The 22,552-nt window shown below is 42.4% G+C and overlaps 1 protein-coding gene across 1 annotated transcript in view; it reads left to right on the top strand.

The window, feature by feature from the left end:
- NOX5 (NADPH oxidase 5) overlaps nt 1-22,552 on the top strand; it is a 195,922-nt gene that overhangs the window by 102,874 nt on the left and 70,496 nt on the right. Inside the window, exon 9 of the mRNA XM_085646368.1 lies at nt 4,428-4,570. Within this exon, the coding sequence (XP_085502494.1) occupies nt 4,428-4,570 (143 nt within the window). The remainder of the gene's footprint in view (nt 1-4,427; nt 4,571-22,552) is intronic.

Raw genomic sequence — 22,552 nt, forward strand, 5'->3', positions numbered from 1 at the left:
GTAAGGGATAAGGATTTATAAAAAAGAATCACCACTCCATTTTTTCCTGTCTTTAGATGGGGAACTATAAACATGACCTACCCATTGCTTTTTAAGGGAATTAACATCATTGTCATTAAGATGTGTTTCTTGTAGCATTGCAATGTTACATTGTAGCTTGGAGAGATGGGTAGGTACCCGTTGCTTTTTAACAGGATTACGTAATCCCTTTACATTCCAAGAGATAATCCGAAAATTGTCATTCATTGCAAGGAAAAAAAGGCATTAACAATAACAAGAGCATTACAAAATTCAATAAAATTATACAGTCAATCTGCAGACAACCAAAGTCAGTAAGGGTTAAAGCATTGAAGTGCAAACCACAAAGCATAAAAAAAGAGTTTGAAAAAGGTAAAAAATAAGGATTGCAAAGAGGTAGAGAAGAGTAGGAAATAAAGAAGATACACGCGAAAAAGGAGATACGAATTCAGAAGATGAGAAAGACAGAGAGAAAAAAGAAGAATGAACAAAGAGGAGAAAGGAAAGAAAGAAAAAGTAGAAGAAATAAGTGATAGAAAACCAACAGTTGACAGGAAGCCGCGGGACTTCAGTCAAGAAAGACGGAATAAATATCCAGAGTAAAGAAAATAACATGAAGAAGCGGGAAGCTGCAAAAGAAGACAGGCGGCAGATCCAACAAAGACACCCGAGAGCAACCAAAACCACTAGGTAGAAAAGAAAATAAATAGGAAAGAAGGAGCCTAATATAAAATAACCAATCAAGAGAGCAACTACATAACAAAAAAAACATAAATGCAAAACAGGCGAATAGCGATGACCAAGATAACAAATAGAGTTTTCAACACTTATCAGACACGAGGGGTAACAGGAAACATAGGGAGTGGGGTGAAAAGGCGGGGAGGAGAGAGACATCAGGTGATTGGGTCAGCACAGGAAGAGAAACATCTGCGGAAAAAGACAAAGGAAAACCACAACAAGAAAAGGCTTCTGAGAAGGTTAACGAGCTATAATGGTCAGAGAAAACAGCAACAATGGACCATAACCAACAACAGCATAAAAGATAAACATCTTCAGGACATTAAAATGAAAACATTAATCTCAGAACACAAATCACAGGGCAGAATCAACAATGTTGCTCAGGACCCTCCAAAATCCATCTCGTCCCCTTTATGGCGCGAAATAAATTGTCTTAAGTCTTCAGGGCGGTCGAAAGAGTAGGACTTCTCTTAATAAGTAAGCTTGAAGAATCAAGGATGAACCAGGCTGTATCTGGCATTCATAGAACGGAGAGCTGGACTAAGAGAAAGAAATTCCTTGCGACGAGCTGCCGTGGTTCGAGCCGCATCCTGAGTAAAAAAAATTTTTTGGACCGGACCATAACATCTGTTTCCTTGACTTTGCTGCTGAAAGGACCATCAACAGTTCACTATATTCCAAATATAAAACAAATATTCCTCTGGGATGTTTCGCTGACGATGAAGATGCACCCCCAGTTCTAGAGCCGATGCGGTGAGCGCGCTGCAAATTAAGAGTTGTGCCATCTTTGAGACCTACAATCTTGGGAATGTGTATTTTTAAGAAGGCAAGCATGGCTGACCCCTCCTCGCCCTCAGGAATACCATAAATTTGAGGGTTATTTCGTCTGTTACGATTTTCTAAGTCCTCTGTTTGTATCTTGAGGAGAGCAATCTCTTTGGACATAGCCGCGACTTGAGGTATCAAGTCCTGAGTATCACTAATCCTCTGTTTCACAGCAGACATTCTGGAGTCTAAGTTAGACCATTTCTCATCCAACCTCTGGAGGGTAGCATTAGTGTCAATGACAAAAGGCCTAATCAGCTTCTTTATCTCTTCCATAAGGTCTTCCATTGTTATGGGTAGTGGCGACTTGGTAGGCGAGTTGGAAGGAGCAGCAAGACTGGGTTACTTGCAGGAGGAAGATATATTTGCTGAGGTACTTTTCTGACCAGGAGAGGCAGAGGACTTCATACATGAGAATATATTGAAATATTGAGGCTCTTCAAAAGATCTGCAGCGTGTAAGGACAGATTCTTAAATCTCACAGGCAGCAGTTGAGGCAAGCAGTGAAAAAAGAAAACCTCTCACGTTCTTTGCAACAACAAAGCTGAAGTGAGATGACCTGCCAGCACAACAGCGAGGAAGAAATTCAATGTCCGCCAACCAGACTCAGTCGTGGCCACCACACCCTGGCAGATAATGACTAACCAATAAGGAGAGGACTCAGAGCATGAACAGTTTGGCTGAGTCCATCTACCGGGGGGTGGGGACATGATAGGGAGAACAGAGAATGAGCTATGAGGCACTGCACCAGTTGTGCCGTCAAAGTTGAGCGAAAACAACCAATTCCATATGGCATTACAGAATACGTCAAAGAAGATATCTCACATGGAGGGGCAGACGAAATACATAGCTCAGTAGGCGCGGCAATTCAGTTTAGGAGACATGTGAGGGCATTAATAAGGCAGATAAATAGAGCAGTTCCAATTTCGCATTCCAAAAGGAGGCTCTCCTTCAAGGAGTTAGAGTCCAAATGAAGCAATTTTAGGAGAGAAGCGCAACCGGCATACTCTCACTGAGACACAGCACCTCAGGAGTCTTCCCAGCAGCAAAGCGACAAGTATCCTGTAACCAGAACATATCACTAGAAAAGCGCCACTTCAAAGGAGCAGTGAGGGGAACACCCCAAGTTGGACTGTGGCAGCGCCTTAAAAAACCACGCCGCAAGCAGCACCGAGGAGGCTGTGTAGAGAGGTTGTGTCCCACCGAAATTCAAAATGGGGGGGGCAACCGCAGGTAAATGAGGAGAGTACGGTACAGGGGAATAACAGGCTGAAAAAGACTCAAAAATGAAAAAAAAGACAGCTACCTGTGCCCCCATGCCTGCTCCATGGATGCACTCAGTCCATGCCCTTTGGAATGAGTATTGACGGCTCCGGTGGTCGGAAAGGTCCCGCTCGAAGTAGCCATCTTGTCAGCATCCGCACCCAGAAAAGAAGAACTGAGCTGGGACTTCAGTGTTTACTTCAAGATAATGTCTGCAAGCAATCAGTAAACTGAAATTAAAAATTCTCCGGAGGAAGCACCTAAAGAAGGCAAAATCTATGTATTGTAAAGCAACAAGGAAAAACTGTCTGGGCTGAAGGAATGCTACAGGTCTAAAATAACAATCTGTTTAACAAACGATCAGGTAGATATAATTGCCAATTCCTTACAAATCTTTAAATTACACAATCGTGAATTTACTATATTTCTAAAACCAAATTAGATCATTGGGATTTTGGGAGCTCCGATGAAGACAATGGAGCAGCAGCGGCCTTCATAAACTGATATAGACCCCTGCTCACAACATTTCAATGTTCTCTATCTTCCTCTTTCCCCTTCCATTCCAAAATATAGGGATTGGGCAGGGGAAAGCGAAAGCGAAAGGCAGAAAGTATGCAGCAGGATACTGACAGCCTCTGTTTTTGCAGCTCTTTCTGTGAATGATCAACAGTTAACAGCTGTGGCCCTGCATGTGGCTGTTAACAGTTGAACCTTCACAGCAAGAGCTGTGAAACAAAAGCTTTTGAGCTGCAGGGGATTTCAACCCTCAGTTAACAATGCCTTCATTTTCTAAAAAAGGTTGTTAGGCCTTCATGGGGAAGAGTGTTCTAATAGTTTCATAGCCCACTGTAACTGAGCTATACTGAGCATTAAAGGTCCGCTCCCTTGTTAAAGGCCCTCACCATCGGCTTGGGTTTTATAATGCTGGAGCTAGCCTTTAATGGTCATAAAGCTCACTACAGTGAGCTATAAAGCTATAATCATGCTATCAATGAAAGCAAAAAAGATGGTGAAGTGTTTCTGCTAATATGTCAGACAGCGAGCAGCCAGAGGTCTAATCTACTAACACTTCCAGTGGCGTAGCTAGACCTTTAGCCACCATTGCGTTTTCCGGCCTGCGGAGGCCCGCATGTGAGAGCGGGGGGGAATGGGGGAGTGCTGGCAATTCCTGTGATAGCTGCAGGTAATGGGGAGATGCTTGCAATTCCCCGCTTCTCCTGCCCTGCGACAGCCTCATGTATGAGTGGGGGGATGGGGAGACCGCTGCTCCAAACTTGTGTCGCCCGGGGCAGACCGCCACCCCCTTGATATGCCACTGCACATTTCTGCTGATAGGCCAGGCATATACCTGGCATCTGATAGGTCAGGCAAAACCATTCAGTGTCTCTTTCTCTCAATACTTACACTGCTGTGCCTGCGATAAGATGTCAAATAGATACCAGAAGTCCTTTTATTCAGGTGTATGTCTGCTAATAGATCAGACAAAGACCCAATAGTGATATTCTCTGCAAACAATAATGAGATTCTAAGATTAGACGGAGACAACATGTTTCAGTAACCGTGCTATCCTTCTGATCCCGCAGATTTCCTATGGTTACATATAAGGTCCCTTGGACAGTGGACCAACAGACTGTATGAGTACTTCAGGCATCTCGAACCGATGATCCAAGAGCAAAAGCCCCTAACCCGAAACCTGAGAGCCAAGAGATGCCAGCGCTGGATGCAGGTCTGGAAATGGCAGCTTTTTATGTGAACAATTTCTCTGCTTCCTAAATGTTGGCGCAGTCAACTTGCTGTAGTAATATGTGGCACAGCCATCTTTGAAAATCATTTTCTGTCTAGTTGCAGGACTCAAGTTGATGTGTTGGTTTATGCTAAACCCTGGTTTGACATCGGTGTAAATAATTAATTTAACAATTAACAGATAATTCTTTTGACCTGATCCCTGCTTGACAAACATCCAGTCACATGAGTTAACAGAAGAGTGATTTAAAGCACCCAGAGTCTCACACATCTTGAAATATCACAACTTTCCTATTAAAAGCCTCCCTACACACAGAAGCATACCTAAATGCATCCAAAGCCTACCACGCAGGTATCAGAATACATATGATGATGCATTGGTAACGTATCCCTAAAAGATTAAAACAGATGTACCTAAATACATCGGGCCTATGTTTTAGGTGGAGTGGAGAGAGCATGGAGTTGGCGGTTCACATATGGTGGGAATGTGACCTAATAAAAGCATATTAGAAAGAAGTACTTAGCCATCTTGTCTAAATGGTAAAGCGTGACCCCCAAAGCAACTCTACCGGTGATCTGGTCCTACTCCTAGGAGAAGGCAATACAAAAGATTACACCACAATCTGGGGACACCTAAGGGGCTTATAGCTGCTCATTGTGAAAGGAAAGAAGCCCCACAATTGCCAAATGGATACACTCTCTTTCGCAAACCAGGGACTTCAGACAATGCACACATGCCATACACGAGCAAGACTTTTGATAAGCCGTGGAGCCCACTGAGCGACCATCTACTACTTTATTTAGCGCACCTAAGAGACTTTCTATCAAACCTGAGGGCACTGCAGCTCTTTGGAACAAGCGAGCTTTAAACAAATACTCTTGATTTCCCATGAAATGCAACCGGTGGGGAATGAATGGTCTCACCTGACTGGTGCCTTGGGGGAGGGGGATAAAACAGGAAGGATGGCAAAGGGGGAGCTGGTGGGATGTTCAGGAGTTGTGATCTGTAGGACATTGCTCCTTGAAACAGGCTGAATTGTTGGTGAAATGGGCACTGTATAACCGCATAACATTAACTAAGACTTCAAGGCTGTACTCTACTAGCCAGATGTTACTATACTGACGTCTGCTGGAGCATTCCATTGATGTTTATTTTGTTTGAAAACAATACATTGTCTCACGCAGAACCCTCCACACCCTCATTCCGAGATATCTTTGTTTCCAAGAAGCGAAATATAGAGCCATGAAAGATAAAAATGAGAATGTTCTAAATACTAGGTGAAAGAGAGCAAAGTGTAATATTTGTGAGGGAAACGGGAATCGTACCTAAATGAATAACAATTAATTTAACTAGGAAATGTCACTGTGAAGGTCCCTGACTCCATGTCGATAGCATTACAGGTTTCGATCCTCAGGCATGAGTCCAGGTGGATATCCAGAGCTCTTGCTTTCTCACAGAAGACCCCTGTACCTACCGAGGCATCTTGTGAACATCTAGAACAGCTCAATTTGAATACAAATATTTTTCACTGAAATAGTTTAAGGTGAAATGATTAGGCTGTGACTGGGACTCTGGGCAGGGTAGGAAAGGGTATGAATGGGAGACACGAGATTGGCAGAGCGATGGGTGAAACTGCGCGGACAGATAGGGCCTTTGCGAATGGGGGCGGAAAGTGGGCAAGGCTGTATTTGGAGAGTGACGAATGATAGTGTGAACAGGAAATGTACCTTGAGTGTCAAAGCCGTTCTGGTTGTCACTGAAATAAGATAAGAGACTCAATGCTGCAAGAAACATTTGAGGGACTTACTGAAATGGATGATAAATTTGCCTACCACACATAGCAGTTTCTATAAGACAAATTATATAGATTTTTGATTGAAATAGCTCCTGCTTTGGATGGGCAGTTATGTGGCACCCACACATTGGTGACAGATAACAGATTTGCGGCCTTATCCGGCTTGGAGAACTGCGATTGACTTAAGGCCCCTGTGTCCCCTGGATCATTATCAGTTACTCCTCTTCAGGCTTTAGGGGCAGCAGCTGTGTGCCATACAGCAGTGAGGCCTAATAACTTTTTATCCTGGAACATTGCTGGGCTGGCTAATAAGTTCCTAGATCCTCGGTGGGTATGTTACGTGAAGCAATACACTATAATTTGCTTACAAGAAACGTGGTCGGTGGACTGTGACCTTTTTTTGGAAGGCTACAAGGTATTTTTTGTCCCGGCCATTCCATCGGCAAGTGGCAGACCTAGGGGGGGCCTAGTTACTTACATTTCAGTGGCCGTTGACTGTAAGTTGCAGGTGACCCCATCTACATACTTAGGAATTCTGGCATTGTCTGTAAGTAGGGGGGACACTAGATAGGGATTTTTTAACTTTTATAACTTGACGGTTCGTCCGCATTAGGTGTGCAATATTAACAACCTGGGTACAATGATAAAACAAACCATGGGCCACAGATTTTGTAACTTTTTGATTTCTGGTGATTTCTATATTCACCCTTGCGGTGACCCCTCATTATCTTGCACTTCGGAGTTGGGTTGTCCCTGTATGAGGGGCTTTCATTTTGAACAACATCTTCAAGGGGAACTGTTAAACAATATTTTAAATGAACTAGATCTAGTGGTCACGATGTCCTTAACTGACCCTCATACCAAGTTCCCTGTACCAACGTTCAAAGGAACTGGAAGAGGATCATTCATTGACTTTATTTTAATTTCTTCGTCGCTACAATCTTTTTGTAGTGGTTTTAACATTGTAGTTAGTGAATTTAGTGACCATAACCCTGTATCAGTCTATATGTCGGGCCCACTACTGATAAAAACGGGGGAGGTTTTGAATAGGGGTACCCTGAAAGCAACTGATGGAAAGCGCAGACTAAAATGGTCCCAGGTGTCTCCCGTTAGTTTTTTCAATAAGGTGAAAACATCTTGTGCCTAGGAATTAAAATTATGGACATCTGCGAGGTCCACTCCCAATGAGATCCTTGGCGCCTACGAGGTAATAGCGCAATCAGTGGGGGATTTGTTAAGTGCTCCGGCTAAAGGCACTGTGTCACAGGGTCCAGATGCGTTGATGCCAGCTACTCCAAATCAGCTAAACGGTTGAGGGAAGCTCTGGCAGCAAGACCGAGAATCCAATCTGAGATCCATGGCTGTCGTAGGGAATATAAGTTAGCACTGGCCAAACGCAACGGAGCCCTGCAGGAAGATGCTTGGAAAGAGCTGATCGACTCTGGTACTCTGAGGAACAGTGCCAGGTTTTGGAGTGTTGTGAATGGACCCCTGTTTGATAAGGAAGGAGGTGTGGGCCTTGTGGCTCACATCACAGAGGAGGAGTGGGTATGTCACTTTAAAACTATGTTTGAATGCCCGCTTGAGCCTACTTATAGAGAGCCCGTAATTAGGGAAGATGCTGTGATAAGTTTTGACATGAATGAGATCCTGGAAGCGATCCAAGGGCTAACCATAAATAAAACTCCAGGCCCAGAAGGGATCCCCCCAGATTTATTCAAATCAGAGCCTCTGATTTGGGCTCCGATTCTTGAGTCCCTATTTAATGTCGCGGCTAAGAATGGGTGCCCCCAGTCATGGGCTTCTTCAACTATAGTCCCAGTTTTTAAAAAGGGCAATAGAAACAGTACTCACTGTTACAGACCAATCGATTCAGTGGTCAAAGTGGTGGGTCGTGTCCTTTTACAGAGACTAACAAGCTGGGCGGATGAGAACAAGATATTGTCGGACGTCCAGTATGGCTTCCGACCGGGGCGCTCCACTGTTGCTCAGTGTCTTAATATTTTTATGATACTGAATAAATACCCTGTAGCACATTCTGGAACTATCCACCTTGCCTTCATGGATTTGTCATCTGCTTTTGACTGTGTAAACAGGACTAAGCTATGGCAGTCCATGAGGGCAATGGGGGTGGGAAACAGCATTGTCAACTTTCTTGAGGACCTGCACTCAACGACCACAGCTAACGTTAGGTACTCTCAAGATCTGCAGGTGCCAAGGGACTTCGAGATTAAGAAGGGCGTCTGTCAGGGTTGTATTTTGGCACCTTTTTTATTTAATTTTTATATTAATGATTTAGAAAATGTGTTGAGGGCATCTGGAGCTGATTTCCCTTATGTAGGACGGCGGGGCGTCCCCGTTTTGCTTTACGCGGACGACGCCGTCCTACTATCCAGAACTGAACTGGGTCTCCAAGCTCTTTTGGCTGCATTCTCGTGTTTTATGTCAGACTGGGACTTGTCCATCAATACCTCGAAGTCCTATGTCATGAGGGTGGGGAGTCATATGAAGAGGAGCTTCCAGTTCAGAACTGGTAATGATAAGATTCCCCGCACAAACGTTTTCTCTTATTTAGGGGTCTTATTTGACGAACAACTTAAGTGGGACCCATAAATTCAGAAAAAAAGGGGATCTGGTTTGGGCAAATGCAGCAATTTTTAATTTTGCCTCAAAAGTGGGGAAGAAACCGACTGGAGCAATGTTGCAAGTGTATCAAGCAAAAAGTCTAGCGATAGCATTCTATGGTAGTGAGATTTGGGGATACACGGCAACAGAACCCCTCCAGGTAGTGGAAAATGGTTTTTTAAAAAGATTATTGTGTGTCCCGCGAGGAACCTCAAATATGGCAGTACACGAGGAATTGGGTGTCCCCTACCTAAGCGACACTCTTGCCTTACGCCCTCTAATTTTCTGGCTAAAGTGTTGGTTAAATAAAGACCTAATCCTCACTCATTTGATCTTAAAAAATTGTCTGGGCCTAGATAACATGGTTCGTATTCCCTGGCTTAACTATATTAAAAAAGGGTTTGATTGGATTGGGCGGGGCATCCTTTTTCTTAACCCAGATGTTATCGTAAGAAAGGATGTGGAATTAACTAAGTCTGCCTTTCTGAGCCGATGGCAAGCAGATCGGGATTCAGTAGAGGTCCAGAAACCGAGTGTTCGAGCATACCTACCGCTTAAATCAACACCTTTGTCAGAACCATATCTTATGGGGTCCTTGACGACACATGAAAAATTTCTTTTAACTAGGTTCCGGCTCAACCTTTTTCACCTCCTGCTAGCAAGACCTAAGAGGGCTTCCAGAGGTCAAGTGCTAGCCTCCTGTGGCTGCGACGGAAAGTCTCCTCAGGATTTGCTGCACTTTATGTTTTTTTGTAACTTATATGAAGTCCCAAGGAGGTATTTTTTAGTTCCTATTTTAAAGAAATTAAATTTTAACCAAGTCAGACCAGCTCTTATGTACCATCAATTATTGAAGGATGATTGTATTATTTTTATAGTAGGGTTTTTAAAAGCATCTTTGAAATCTAGGCACTTTATGGACATGTAGAATTTTCTCTTTTAGATATGTCTTTAGATTATTTACAGTGAGGTAACGGAGTCTGGTTTTTTTTTTTTTAAATAGTGTTAATATTTTATTGTCTTTATGTATTGTATTTGTGTAACTTTTATGGTTTTGCAAACAAAAACCGAATAAAGTATATTGACTGACTGATTGAAATAAGAGATGTCCTGGACAAGGGTGGGAAGACTGCCCTGATCCTCTTAGACCTCTCGGCGGCATTCGACAAGGTGGATCATGATCTCCTAATCAGCCGACTGTTTTCTGTAGGGATTAGGGGCAAGGCTTTGGCCCTTCTGAACTCCTTTCTCTATGACAGGGAGCAACGAGTGGAGCTTGGCGGACACACATCGTCCTGGTTCACCTTTCCATGCGGGGTGCCACAGGGCTCCTTGTTGAGCCCGACACTTTTCAATCTATACGTTGCCCCCCTTTGCTCTCTCATAAGGTCTTTCAGCTTCAAGACAGTGTCGTATGCCGACGACACACAAATCATAGCGTCCTTTTCAGGGCACTCAACTAACACTGCTCAGAGATTTCAGGAATGTAAGCGCAAAGTTGGGCATTGGATGTCCAAAACTGTTTGAGGTTGAACACAGGGAAAGCTGAGGTACTTTTATTTGGGCAAGATACCTCCTTTTGGCAACCTAGCGGGTGGCCTCAGGAAATGGGAGAGTTCCCTACTCCCATCTCCCAGGTGAAAAACCTAGGAGTCTACTTTGACACCAAGCTGTCCTTCGAGGGGCAAATCAATGAAATCACCTCCGCATGTTTTTACATGATTAAAGCTATCAGGAAAATTCTCCCCTACATCCCGTCAGAACTCCAGAAAACGGTGGTTACAGCCTTGGTCCTGTCTAGAATAGATTATTGTAGTGTTCTGTTTCTCAACATACAGTCACGCCTCCTCAACAAAATGCAAGTCCTCCAAAACGCAGCAGCTCGCCTACTACTTGCCATCCCGAAACGTCAATCAGTGGCCCATGCCCTCCTAATTTTACACTGGCTTCCAGTTAAAAGAAGGATAGAATTCAAGGCCCTCTGTATCGCTTTCAAAGCATAACATGGCCTGGGCCCCAACTATTTCGCAGACAAGTTCAAGTGGTATATTTCAGAGAGGCAGCTGCGCTCTGCAACCTCTGAAAATCTGATAATCCCCAGGGCCAAAACGTTATCTTGGGGAGGAAAAGTTTTATTTAAGGCACAGCCAGATTGTGGAACTCCCTCCCACTGGCACTTAAGACAGAAAACAATTTACTGGCATTTCGTAAACTTTTAGAAACTCAGCTCTTTAACAACTAGCCCGTACAGCATTATAAATACCCTCTCTGGTTAGTACATCATGGGGAGCCACCGCGCCTAGACACCTCCAGGTATTAGCGTGCATTATAAATCTAAATTTCATTTCATTACATATAAACAACAGGGTTGACCCAAGGCATTTTCCATAGGTAATCACTTTAAAAGAGATACATTTTCCACATTTGCTTGCACAGGAACAGATTAGAAATACCAAAATGTTCTCACCAATGTTCCCAGATCTTGTTTTGTTCACATGCAACAGTATAATGTCATTGATCAATGCTGCTATGTCCTCACAGGACAATATCCCTAATTATAGGCATGTCTTATCCTATTTCTAGATTATTAGGCTCTAAAAAATTGTTCAAATTCTACATGGCTTTGCAAACTAGTGAAAATGACAACTCCCAGTGTTGAAATTCTGTCAGCCTCCCGATATGCTTCAACAGTGGCATGCATGATCATGCATGGTACATGGTGGCATGACACAAATATATTCAGATTCATCTAATGTGAAAATAGTGCATATTTAAATAAGTAGAAGTCCAAAAGTATAATTAAGGTGTTTACTCCTCCATTAAATATTGTGGCCTTCAGTAAAATATTTTTTAAAAATAGCCATGTCAAATTTAGAAAATGAAAAATTCACATGTGGGGACTTCATTGCCAAAGTGGGGCAAATGATTGTTAATAAAACTGACTTCCAGAACACAAGGTATTGGAATGTTGTGCCATAGACATCTGTAAATATAGTAGATTTGCCAACATTCATATGTAGACCCGAAGTCTCACCAAAAAGCTGCATGATCTGTAAGATCTTGGGACCCGACCTTTGGGCATCTATATATATATATATATATATTCACTGAAAAAACCATAGGTTTCACACATGTTATAGTTAGCTGGACATTTTACTGATAAAAAACCAATGAAATTCCCCCGTTATAGTTAGTGCAGGCAACTATAACTCACGCGACCGCAATCCTCTGCTGATGCGAATACTGTATTTAGACACTTATTTGCCTATGTCTTCTTCCATTAAATTTTAGCTATACATATATTACAAATATTTTTTTTTCATAAAGACACATATGTCATCAGCAGAGGATTGCGGTCGCGTGAGTTATAGTTGCCTGCACTAACTATAACGGGGGAATTTCATTGGTTTTTTATCAGTAAAATGTCCAGCTAACTATAACATGTGTGAAACCTATGGATTTTCAGTGAATTTGCAAGGTTTTTTAAATGCTAATTCCTAACTATAACGTGTGTGAAACCTATGGTTTTTTTCAGTGAATTTGTACGGTTTTTTAAATGCTAAGTTACTTTACGCCATTCGTGGCGTGCGCGCCCACTTAACGCAGTTCGTTCCGTGCGCGCACAGTGAGCACGCGGTGCGCTTCGCGCATCGCGCGCCCACTTTACGCAGTTAGTGCCGTGGATGGGCCATGTACGCTCGATGCGCTTTGCGCACCGTGCGCACGTGGTGGACATATTATGCGCTTCGTTGTGAAAGATAAACATTTATATTCAGTTTAAATTACCACCAGTAGGTAATATATATATATATATATATATATATATATATATATATATATTACCTACTGGCGGTAATTTAAACTGAATATAAATGTATATATATATATATATATATATATATATATATATATCCAACGCAATCCAGTTATTGTTCGTGAAATAAAACTCACTGGTACCGTGGCCTCTGTTTAAAGACGTGCTTTATTGCTTTATTCAACGAAAGTCCCTACGCGTTTCGCAGTTTCAATCACTCCTTGTTCACGGGCGGGGATTCAAAGTGCAAGTGATACTTTTAAAGTTACAGCGTCCCACTTCAGTTAATTTTAGTAAACATGGAAAACATACTGTCGGCTACAATGTTGCAATAAAGTTTTTGTTCGACATGATCAAAATTTGTATAGACAAAGCAGAGGTTACAATTCACTATTAAATGTTTATGCCAACCTTCTATGTGTTTGCTTGTTTCAATATTATGAAAACAAATATATTAATACAACTGTATACCGATAATGCCGAAGTGGGTGTAAAGTATTGTATTATTAAACATACAAAACATAAACTCATTTGAACTCAAGTGAGTTATAATCCTCATAGTGTGGTTTCTTCTTATACATATAATCAGCCTAATACATCTGCTTTTCGGTATCTGCTTCAATCCTGCAACAAATCAAAAATTTATGTTAACTAGACGGACTGCTGTGTGAAAGCAAAATTTATAAAACCTTAAAAACCCTTAAAAACATCTTTAGACTGTTGCAGTTTCTGGACAATTACTTTATCTTAAATGTATTGACATTTCCTCATCCTGGTTCAAACCTGTAGGGCACATGGTGTCATACTTAATTATCATTTTAGATTCCATCTTCCTCAACTCCAATGTACGATTGCCCCCCCTTTCCCTTTGGGGGACACAATCCAATACATAGAATTTAAGAAGATTTACATTTTGGTTGTGTTTCAAACTAAAATGGCGGGCTACCGGATATTGTTTGTCATTTTTCTTTACAGCTCTAAAATGTTCTAAAATCCTTTTCTTTACTTTGTGAATGGTACTTCCAATGTAAAATAGATTACATGGACATTTGAGTGCATAGATTGCATATTCTGTGTCACAAGTTAAATGCTTCAAAATTTTGTACGCTGGTTTTTCATTGTTTAATTTCACAGTTTTACAGCTTTGACTGAATTTGCACGCCTTGCATTTATTACAAGTAAAGAAACCTTGTATAGCATTCGGTTTCTTTATTTCTTTTATCGTACTTGTCATCAACACATCTCTCAGGGATTTAGCTTTCCTAAAAGTGATTGAGGGGTGGTTGCCTATCTTTTCTTTAAGGTCTACATCAGTCTTTAATATTTCCCAGAATTTATTAAGACTTTTCCTTACATCCCATGCTTGATTATGATACGTTGTGATGAATCTTAACTGGTCATTGGTTTGTACCCTTTCCTTTCTCAGGAACATGTCTTCTCTTTTTATTTTGGCTACTTTCTCAATAGCTGAGTCAATCGTAGCTTTGCTGTAGCCACGCTCTAAAAATCTCTGACTCATCATTTTTTTTTCAAGTACATAATTCTCTTCAGTGCTACAATTTCTTTTGGCGCGTAACAATTCCCCAAATGGAATGCTGTTTATCAAATTCTTTGGATGGCAGCTCTTGGCATGCAACAAACTGTTACCTGCAGTTGTTTTTCTGAATAATTTACTGCATATCTTTTTGTTGTGAATTTCTAATCCTAAATCTAAAAACTCAATAGAGCAACTATTGGTTTAACTGGTAAATTGTAGGTTGATAGTATTTTTGTTTAGATCAGAAACAAAATCCTGTGCCTGAGTTTCAGTGCCCTTCCAAATGCAAAAAATGTCGTCAATATATCTTACCCAGAGGACGACGTGGTCCTGGTATTGTCTGGTGTTTCTGACAATCTGCTCCTCCCACCAGCCGAGGTAAAGACCTGCAAAGCTGGGGGCGAAGCAGCTTCCCATCGCCGGCCCCTGGGTCTGTCTGTACATCAGTTTGTTAAACAAGAAAAAATTGTTTTTAAGACAAATTGAAATCATTTCTATGATCATTTCTGTATGTAACAGAAAAGACAAGGATCTTCCCCGAAGGAAGTATCTGCATGCATCAATTCCTTCATTCTGGGGAATACTCGTATACAAACTGCATACATCCATGCTCATTAGTAGGTAACTATCCTCCCAGGTGATATCTTTGATGATTTTCAAAAAGTCCCCTATATCTTTAATATAGGAGGGTAAACCTTGCACTAGAGGCTGCAAAAAATGATCAATATATTTTGATATGTTCTCAAGGGAACTACCTCTTGAGGACACAATTGTCACTGAAAAAACCAAAGGTTTCAGGGGCGTTATAGTTAGGAGTTGGCATTCAAAAAACCTTAGAAATTCACTGAAAAAACCATAGGTTTCAGGGGTGTTATAGTTAGCTGGACATTTCCCTCGTACAAAACCCTAGAAATTACCCTGTTATAGTTAGTTCAGCTAACTATAACTCGCGCCCCCGCAATGCACTGCTGATGACGTCACATATTACATCACTCAGGACATGGTCAGTGACATCAATGATGACATCACTGATTACATCTCAAATGACATCACTGATGACATCACTGATGACATCATCCAGTGACTGTGTGTTTCTGTAAATTTTAAATATGTTTTATATATTTATAGTGAAAGGCCTGTGGAAGAATGAGTGGCTGTACAAGTGTGTGAATGGATGATTTTCTAGGTGCGTAACTGACTCTATAAGTGATTCATTAAATGTATCTTACTGCAGACTAGTGACTAAACTGTGTGAATGTCTGTATGTTTCTGTCTGTTGGTGTATAAGTGGATGCATGGTTTTGTGAATAGCTATATGAGTGTCTATATGGGTTATCGATTGGTTGTCTGAGTATCTGTATGGGTGCCTGAGTGTTTGTGTGGGTAGGCTGTGTGTGACTCTGTGCATAGATGTGTGAGTGGCTGATTCTATGGGTGCATGGTTTTAAGAGTGCATCTGTGATGAACTGTATGGTTGAGTGAGTGTATGTATGGGTTAGGGATTGAATGTATATCTCAGTGGTACATTTGTGACTAACTACATATGTGAAAGGCAGTATATATGCGTGTAAGAGTATATAAGTGGGTATATGTGAGAGTGTGTGATTGTGAGAGTGGCTGTATGGATGAGTGTGTGCTTATATCAATGATTGTATAAGAGCGTAAGAATGTGGTACTATTTTTATGAGTAAGTGAACTTGAGTGTGTATAACTGCATAGGTTAGTAAATGGGAGTGTGATTAATTATTTGCATGACTGACTAGGTGTGACAGTATCTCTATGGATGATTGGTGGTGTGTGAGTGTCTATGTAGGTGTATAAATGCATATGATAGTCTTGTACGGAGTGACTGTAAGTATGAGTGACTGTGAATGAGTGGAGGTGTATGTAGACCTAAGAGTTAATAAGTGGGTATGTAGTTATTGATATTGGAGTATCTATGGTTTTGAGAATGGACGTCTGAAATTTTGAGTTCGTGTATCAACGGTTAAATTATGTTGTGAGAAGATGCAGTAATTTATCACATTGATGATGTCATCAGTGATGTCATCAGTGATGTCATTTGAGATGTCATCAGTGATGTCATCAGTGATGTCACTGACCATGTCATGAGTGATGTAATATGTGACGTCATCAGCAGTGCATTGCGGGGGCGCGAGTTATAGTTAGCTGAACTAACTATAACAGGGGAATTTCTAGGGTTTTGTACGAGGGAAATGTCCAGCTAACTATAACACCCCTGAAACCTATGGTTTTTTCAGTGAATTTCTAAGGTTTTTTGAATGCCAATTCCTAACTATAACGCCCCTGAAACCTTTGTTTTTTTCAGTGAATTTCAAAGGTTTTTTAAATGCCAATTCCTAACTATAACACCCCTGAAACCTATGGTTTTTTCATTGAATTTCAAAGGTTTTTTAAATGCTAATTCCTATCTATAACTTATCTCTAAAGATATCATGAAAACCAATCTTTTTTAAAAGTAGGGTGCACATTAGTTTTGTGGAAAAGCATCTTTGTGATTGGTTAAGAAAAAGCAGTTTCAACGTGGAGTACATATCATAGGAGAAAATTTGCTCAGCTCAACCACACCTGCTACTTGCATTTGGAAGGCACTGTTCGAACTTAAAACAATCGTCAAATTTTAACCTGCACGTGTCATTAAATGTTCAAGAAAATGTTACAAAAAAATATCGTAAAGTTTTAAACAATTGATGAACTTTTAACCTGCACGTATTGTAGAATGTTCTAGAAAGTGTGTTGATAGAATACGTTGCACTTCTGACTTCTATGTGTTGTTGAATATTAAAAAAACGGTTCATATGGAAAATTAAAAAGAAAACCAATAGAGAAGTTTTGAAACCTAAAAGAATCAAGGAACTATTCTAATTTATTCTTTACATGTATTTATGTGTGCATCAACAAAATTATAGACACAACAGCACTAGGAAGAGGAAGAAGCAGAGAGTGGGGGGAGGGGGGAGAGGGGCAGAATGGCACACATGCACAATTAAGTACAACACACATATAGACTAACAATGGCCAAAATGAAACACACCAACAAGGAGCACAAGTCACACAACCTGCCAACATCACACCACTGAACGAGCATAGAAGTGAAAACCACGCTGCATTCATACAGGATGTGTACAAAGGCCAATCGTTGGTGTTGTGGGATGTCTGCGACCGTGGTCATCATGGATGAGATGCCCAGCACGTGGCACATGGGCGAGTTCACTGTCTGTTACGTTGCCAAACAGCTGCTCCTCCCTCACACGAGCCCCCACACTTATGTACGGTGCGCTGTTGTATCTCGTGCACTCGTACGGCACACCATTGTAATGCCTATTCGCGCATGTCCTGCTGCATTCCAACTACACCATCACAGTGCCGTTTGGAGGTGGTGCATGCCACTTTACAACATCGACTGCTGCGGCCCTTGTGGCAGGCCACACCAGAACACAGAGACACTCTTACCGCACTTTCTGTACACGGACATGTCCGAGACACCCCGATCCCCTTGCCGAATAGGCACACCCCTGCGCTGACCTGTGTACCCCGGACCAACACACGCCGGTTGTACATGCAGGAGGATGCGTGCGTAGCTACATGTCCAGGCTCACTGCCAAAGCTGAGGTGACAGCACACTGTGATATTGCAGGGCTCGTGCCTATCATGCTAACACAATGACCACAGGGACACACTTGCTCAGATGCGGGTTTGGGGGGCATTGGCGGTCCTGAAGTTGTTGCGATGAGTCTTGTGGCCCTCATGGGTATCCCTGTATCATGCTCATTGACTCTATGGCACCTGTGGGTGTTCTGGTGTGCCTCTTGGCTGTGTTCTCTTTCATGGTGCAGGTAGTTGTCCTGCTTAACACCAGCAGAAAGCAGGTGTAAAATCCCTGGTGCTAACGTGTCTTATCGCCGGAATTTGTTTCGCATTGCAATTGGTGTGAAAGTTGTGATGTGATTTTTTTCGTGCGCAGAACAATATACGAACTGAGCAGTGTATCTCGTCAAGATCCAGCACCTGACGCACTATTCCCAATCAATATAAATACAATGAGATTTCTTAATAGATTTTGTGTGTACACTGTAAGTGCAGCCAATACCTCAGTGCAATTCAATACAGGATTTCAGTATTTAGAATAAATCGGAAAGGTGCACCTCATGTCTTTTTGCACGGGAACGGCTACTCTCCATTTCATTATCAGCACTTTAACGGAAGTAAAGTTGAGATAAATCTAACACACTATTCAGAAGTTGGTGCAAACTGCAGATATCACCAGTATTCCAGCGATAAGTGCCCCAAAATTTAACACCATGGTGGACTCCATCAAATAACAGTAATAAGAACAAGAAAGAGTCACACAGCAGTTAAGAGAACTACCAAAAACGTTATTAATTTTTTTTCCAAACTTTATTTTTTATAATAATAAATATATAAACGATAAACTATTTTCAAACTTTATTTTTTTATTAACATATATATGAACAATAAACAAAATGTAACAACAATAATACAAAACAACAAGGCGGAACACTCCTGTGGGAATCATGAATGTCGACGACAGACCTTGAAAATCAGAAAGATTGTTAAAAAAAAACCAACATGGTATTCTCAACAAAATACCACAAGAAACAAATCACAGCTATATAAAATGCACACAGCTAACAAAATTTTATAAGTTTAACTTACAAAAACTGTAAATATCGCCGCTTTAAAATATTTACCGAATCTGAGGAATTTTTTTTGCAGAAGGCACCACGCCCACAACGTTTTTCTTCAGTGGTGAGGAAATTTTTTACTTTTCCCAAGAGGCAAAAAAAAACCAATGCCACCGTCATCACTCGCAAGATTTGCCAAAGAGTTCTGTTACGAGGGGATCCTAACAAAAAATACTCGTGCGGCACAGCAAGTATGATGAAACACCTACGGACCCTTCATCCAAACAATCTTGCACGAGAAGAGTGCAAACAGATGAGAAACACTCCTGTTCTGTATCTGTAAAAAAGAATCACAAATAAATGTATATTAATAACTTTCAAATTTATACTATTACATTACTGTACAAACACATTTTATATAAAAACTGACTAAGAAACTATAGCCCTGAACCACAAGTGTGACGATCGTTAAAACACTACATGCATAGTGCATACTACTTTGAAGCAGTTCATGCCCTAAAGCCTACCTCACTTAGGGCCTCATGTAGGTCGCCAAATACCGGTCGGTAACGGCCGATTTTCGGTAATTATACCGTTACCGACCGGTATTTTGGCTATTGGTATGTAGGGGGACAATTTTTGGATTCGGAATTTGCCGAATCGGTAAAATTACCGAATCGGTAATGTTACCGAATCGGTAATTTTTCCGATTCGGTAAGTATACCGAATCGGTAAATTCCGAATCCAAAAATGAGATGTAGGGGGAGTGTGTGGGTGTGTTTAGGAGTCGGTATTTACCACCAACTAATAGTTGGTGGTAAATAATTAATGTATGTGTATCAGCATTTTTCAGCGCTTAGCAGTGTGCAATGTGGCAGACATACATGCCCTTAGGGCATGTATGTGTGCCACATGTGCACACATGGCCGAATCAGGGGTGCAACAGGGTGTCAATGTGACACCCTGCCACCCTTGCATGTTCTCCACCATTACCGAATCGGTATTTACCGATTCGGTAATGAGGCATACCTTCCCCTCAATGGGAAGGTATGCCTCATTACCGAATCGGTAAATACCGATTCGGTAATTACCGAATTGTAACGAATCGGTAAAAATTACCGACTCATTACCTACATACGAGTTACCACTTCTTAAATACCGATTCGGTACGGCTCGGTATTTAAGAAGTGGTAACTGGTATGCTACCTACATGAGGCCCTAAAAGACTACATGCTAACTGACTAAATGATTACAGTACTATAAGGAGACACACTGGGTGAGTGACAGGGTGTTTGCTAGAAGAGTATGAATACTAACTAGGGAATTGAAGATGTGAAACACAACTGTGTAGGTGATTAGAGGACTGCATCCATACTGCATAGGCATTTAAAGCAGTCCATGTTCTAAGGCCTGGCTCACTGCATCACTACTTGGGTACTGACTGAATCATTAGAGTACAGCAAGGAGAGTGCCTAGCTGAATTTATAAGTGCTAGGCTTTTCGCACAGGGAATGGATTAGTACTTGGTACTGAATGGGTCACTAGTGGAGTGCAAAGGCAGTGACAAGTGCTGGACTGTATGGATACTGACTAGGAAATTGAAAGTGTGAAAGACAAGTGTCTAGGTGGTTAGAAGACTGCATGCATAGTGCATAGGGGTTTGAAGCAGTCCATGTGCTAAGGCTTGGCTCAGTGTATGAATACTTAGGCACTGACTGAATGATTAGAGTACTGCAAAGATAGTATCTTGGTGAATTTATAAGGGTTTGGGTTTTAGCACAGTGAATGGATTACTACATGGTGCTGAATGGGTCACTAGAGGACTAAAAAGGGAGTGACAGGGTATTTCCTGGAAGTGTATGGATACTGACTAGGGAATTGAAGGGGTGAAAGACAATTGTGTATGTGGTTAGAGGACTGCAAGCATAGTGGTTAAGGGTTTGAAGCAGTCCATATACTAAGACCTGGGTCACTGGATGAGTACTTGGGTACTGACTGAATGATTAGAGTACAGCAAGGAGAGTGCCTGGGTGAATTTATTAAGGTTTGGCGAAGTAAATGGATTAGTACATGATGCTGAATGGGTCACTAGAGGAGTGCAACGGCAGTGACAGAGTGTTTGCTGGAAGTGAATGGATACTTGTGAGAAAGTGCCATCTTTCTTGCATGGTATGGCCCCACTTCTTGCTAAATTGCTGAATGTACTTTGACTGAGTGTGCCCTGGACTCCTGCCAATCAGGTGCCCAGGGCCTATGTTCCTTCCCTAAAACAAACCAAACCCCAATTGGCAAACCCTGGCCACATGTCAGGCCCTAGTAAATGGTACCCTAAGTACCCAGGGCTTTGTGACCAAGGGAGACCTCTAAGACCTGCAGCACACCTTGTGCCACCCTTAGAGGCCCTGTACCCTTACACACACACACTGCCTTTGCAGGCTGAGTGTTTGGGTGCAAAACAAAGTCGACATGGCACACATCCCTGTGTGCCATGCCCATCACCTACACTGCCATGGCATACCTCAGTCACCCCTCTAGCTGGGTGCCCTATGCCAATGGTGTGAGCCCTGTGCCCCTACAGTGCCCAGGTCAATTCCTGAGCCCTGTAAGTGCAGTGCTGCCATTTAAAAGTACATGGTGCTGAGAGCTCGTCAAACACGAGCTCCACAGCACCATAATGGCAACACTAAAGACTGAGAAGTTTGGTATCAAACTTCTCAGCATATTAAACCCACACTGATGCCAGTGTGGGATTTAATGTACCCAGCCCCCCAGAGGGCATCTTAGAGGTGCCCCCTGAAACCTAACCTACGAATCCACGTCTGCTCTGAGGCTGCCTAGGCTGCCACCCAGCAGACATGTTGCTGGACCCCTGGGTAGGAGAGCCCCTGCTCTCCTGGTCCTGCAACAATGCACATCCTGGGCGAGGTGCTAAATCTCCTCCCCCAGGATGGGCAGGGGGAAGCTTCAAAGGCATGCCGCCTCTGTGAGCTTCCCCAGGCCCCTGCAACCCCCACTCTGGCGGGAAGCTTTGGCCGGAAACCCAAATAAGGACAGGGGATGTGTTAGCCTGCCAACCCCACCCCTCAGGTGGGGGAGGCGAGGTGAAGCACATCTCCAGGCTCTCGCCATCTTGAAGATGGGGAGCCCTACCCTATCAGGACTAGGCTACTGCCCCCCTCCCACAGGAGAGAGGCAGGATAGGGGGTGTACCCACCCCAGGACGGGGACCCATTGGTCCCTGCCCTTCACCTACCTGTAACGCCCCTAAATCTAGTATTTAGGGGCACCCTGAACCTTCCTTCCCCAGATTCCAGATTCCGAAATTACAAGAAGAGCGAGAAGAAAAGAAGACCTGCCCTGCAGCTGCGAAGGAGAGGGAGACACCAACTGCTTTGCCCCAGCCCTACCGGCCTGTCGACCTCCAACCTGCTCCTGCTCCAAACCCGGCATCTCTTGTGGCCAGCAACCTCAGAAACCCCGGAGGACCTGGCTACCTTTGAACTCTGAACCCCTGGGACTCCCATGA

Source organism: Triturus cristatus, chromosome 3_1 (assembly GCF_964204655.1).
Source record: "Triturus cristatus chromosome 3_1, aTriCri1.1, whole genome shotgun sequence".
NCBI lineage: Eukaryota > Metazoa > Chordata > Amphibia > Caudata > Salamandridae > Triturus > Triturus cristatus.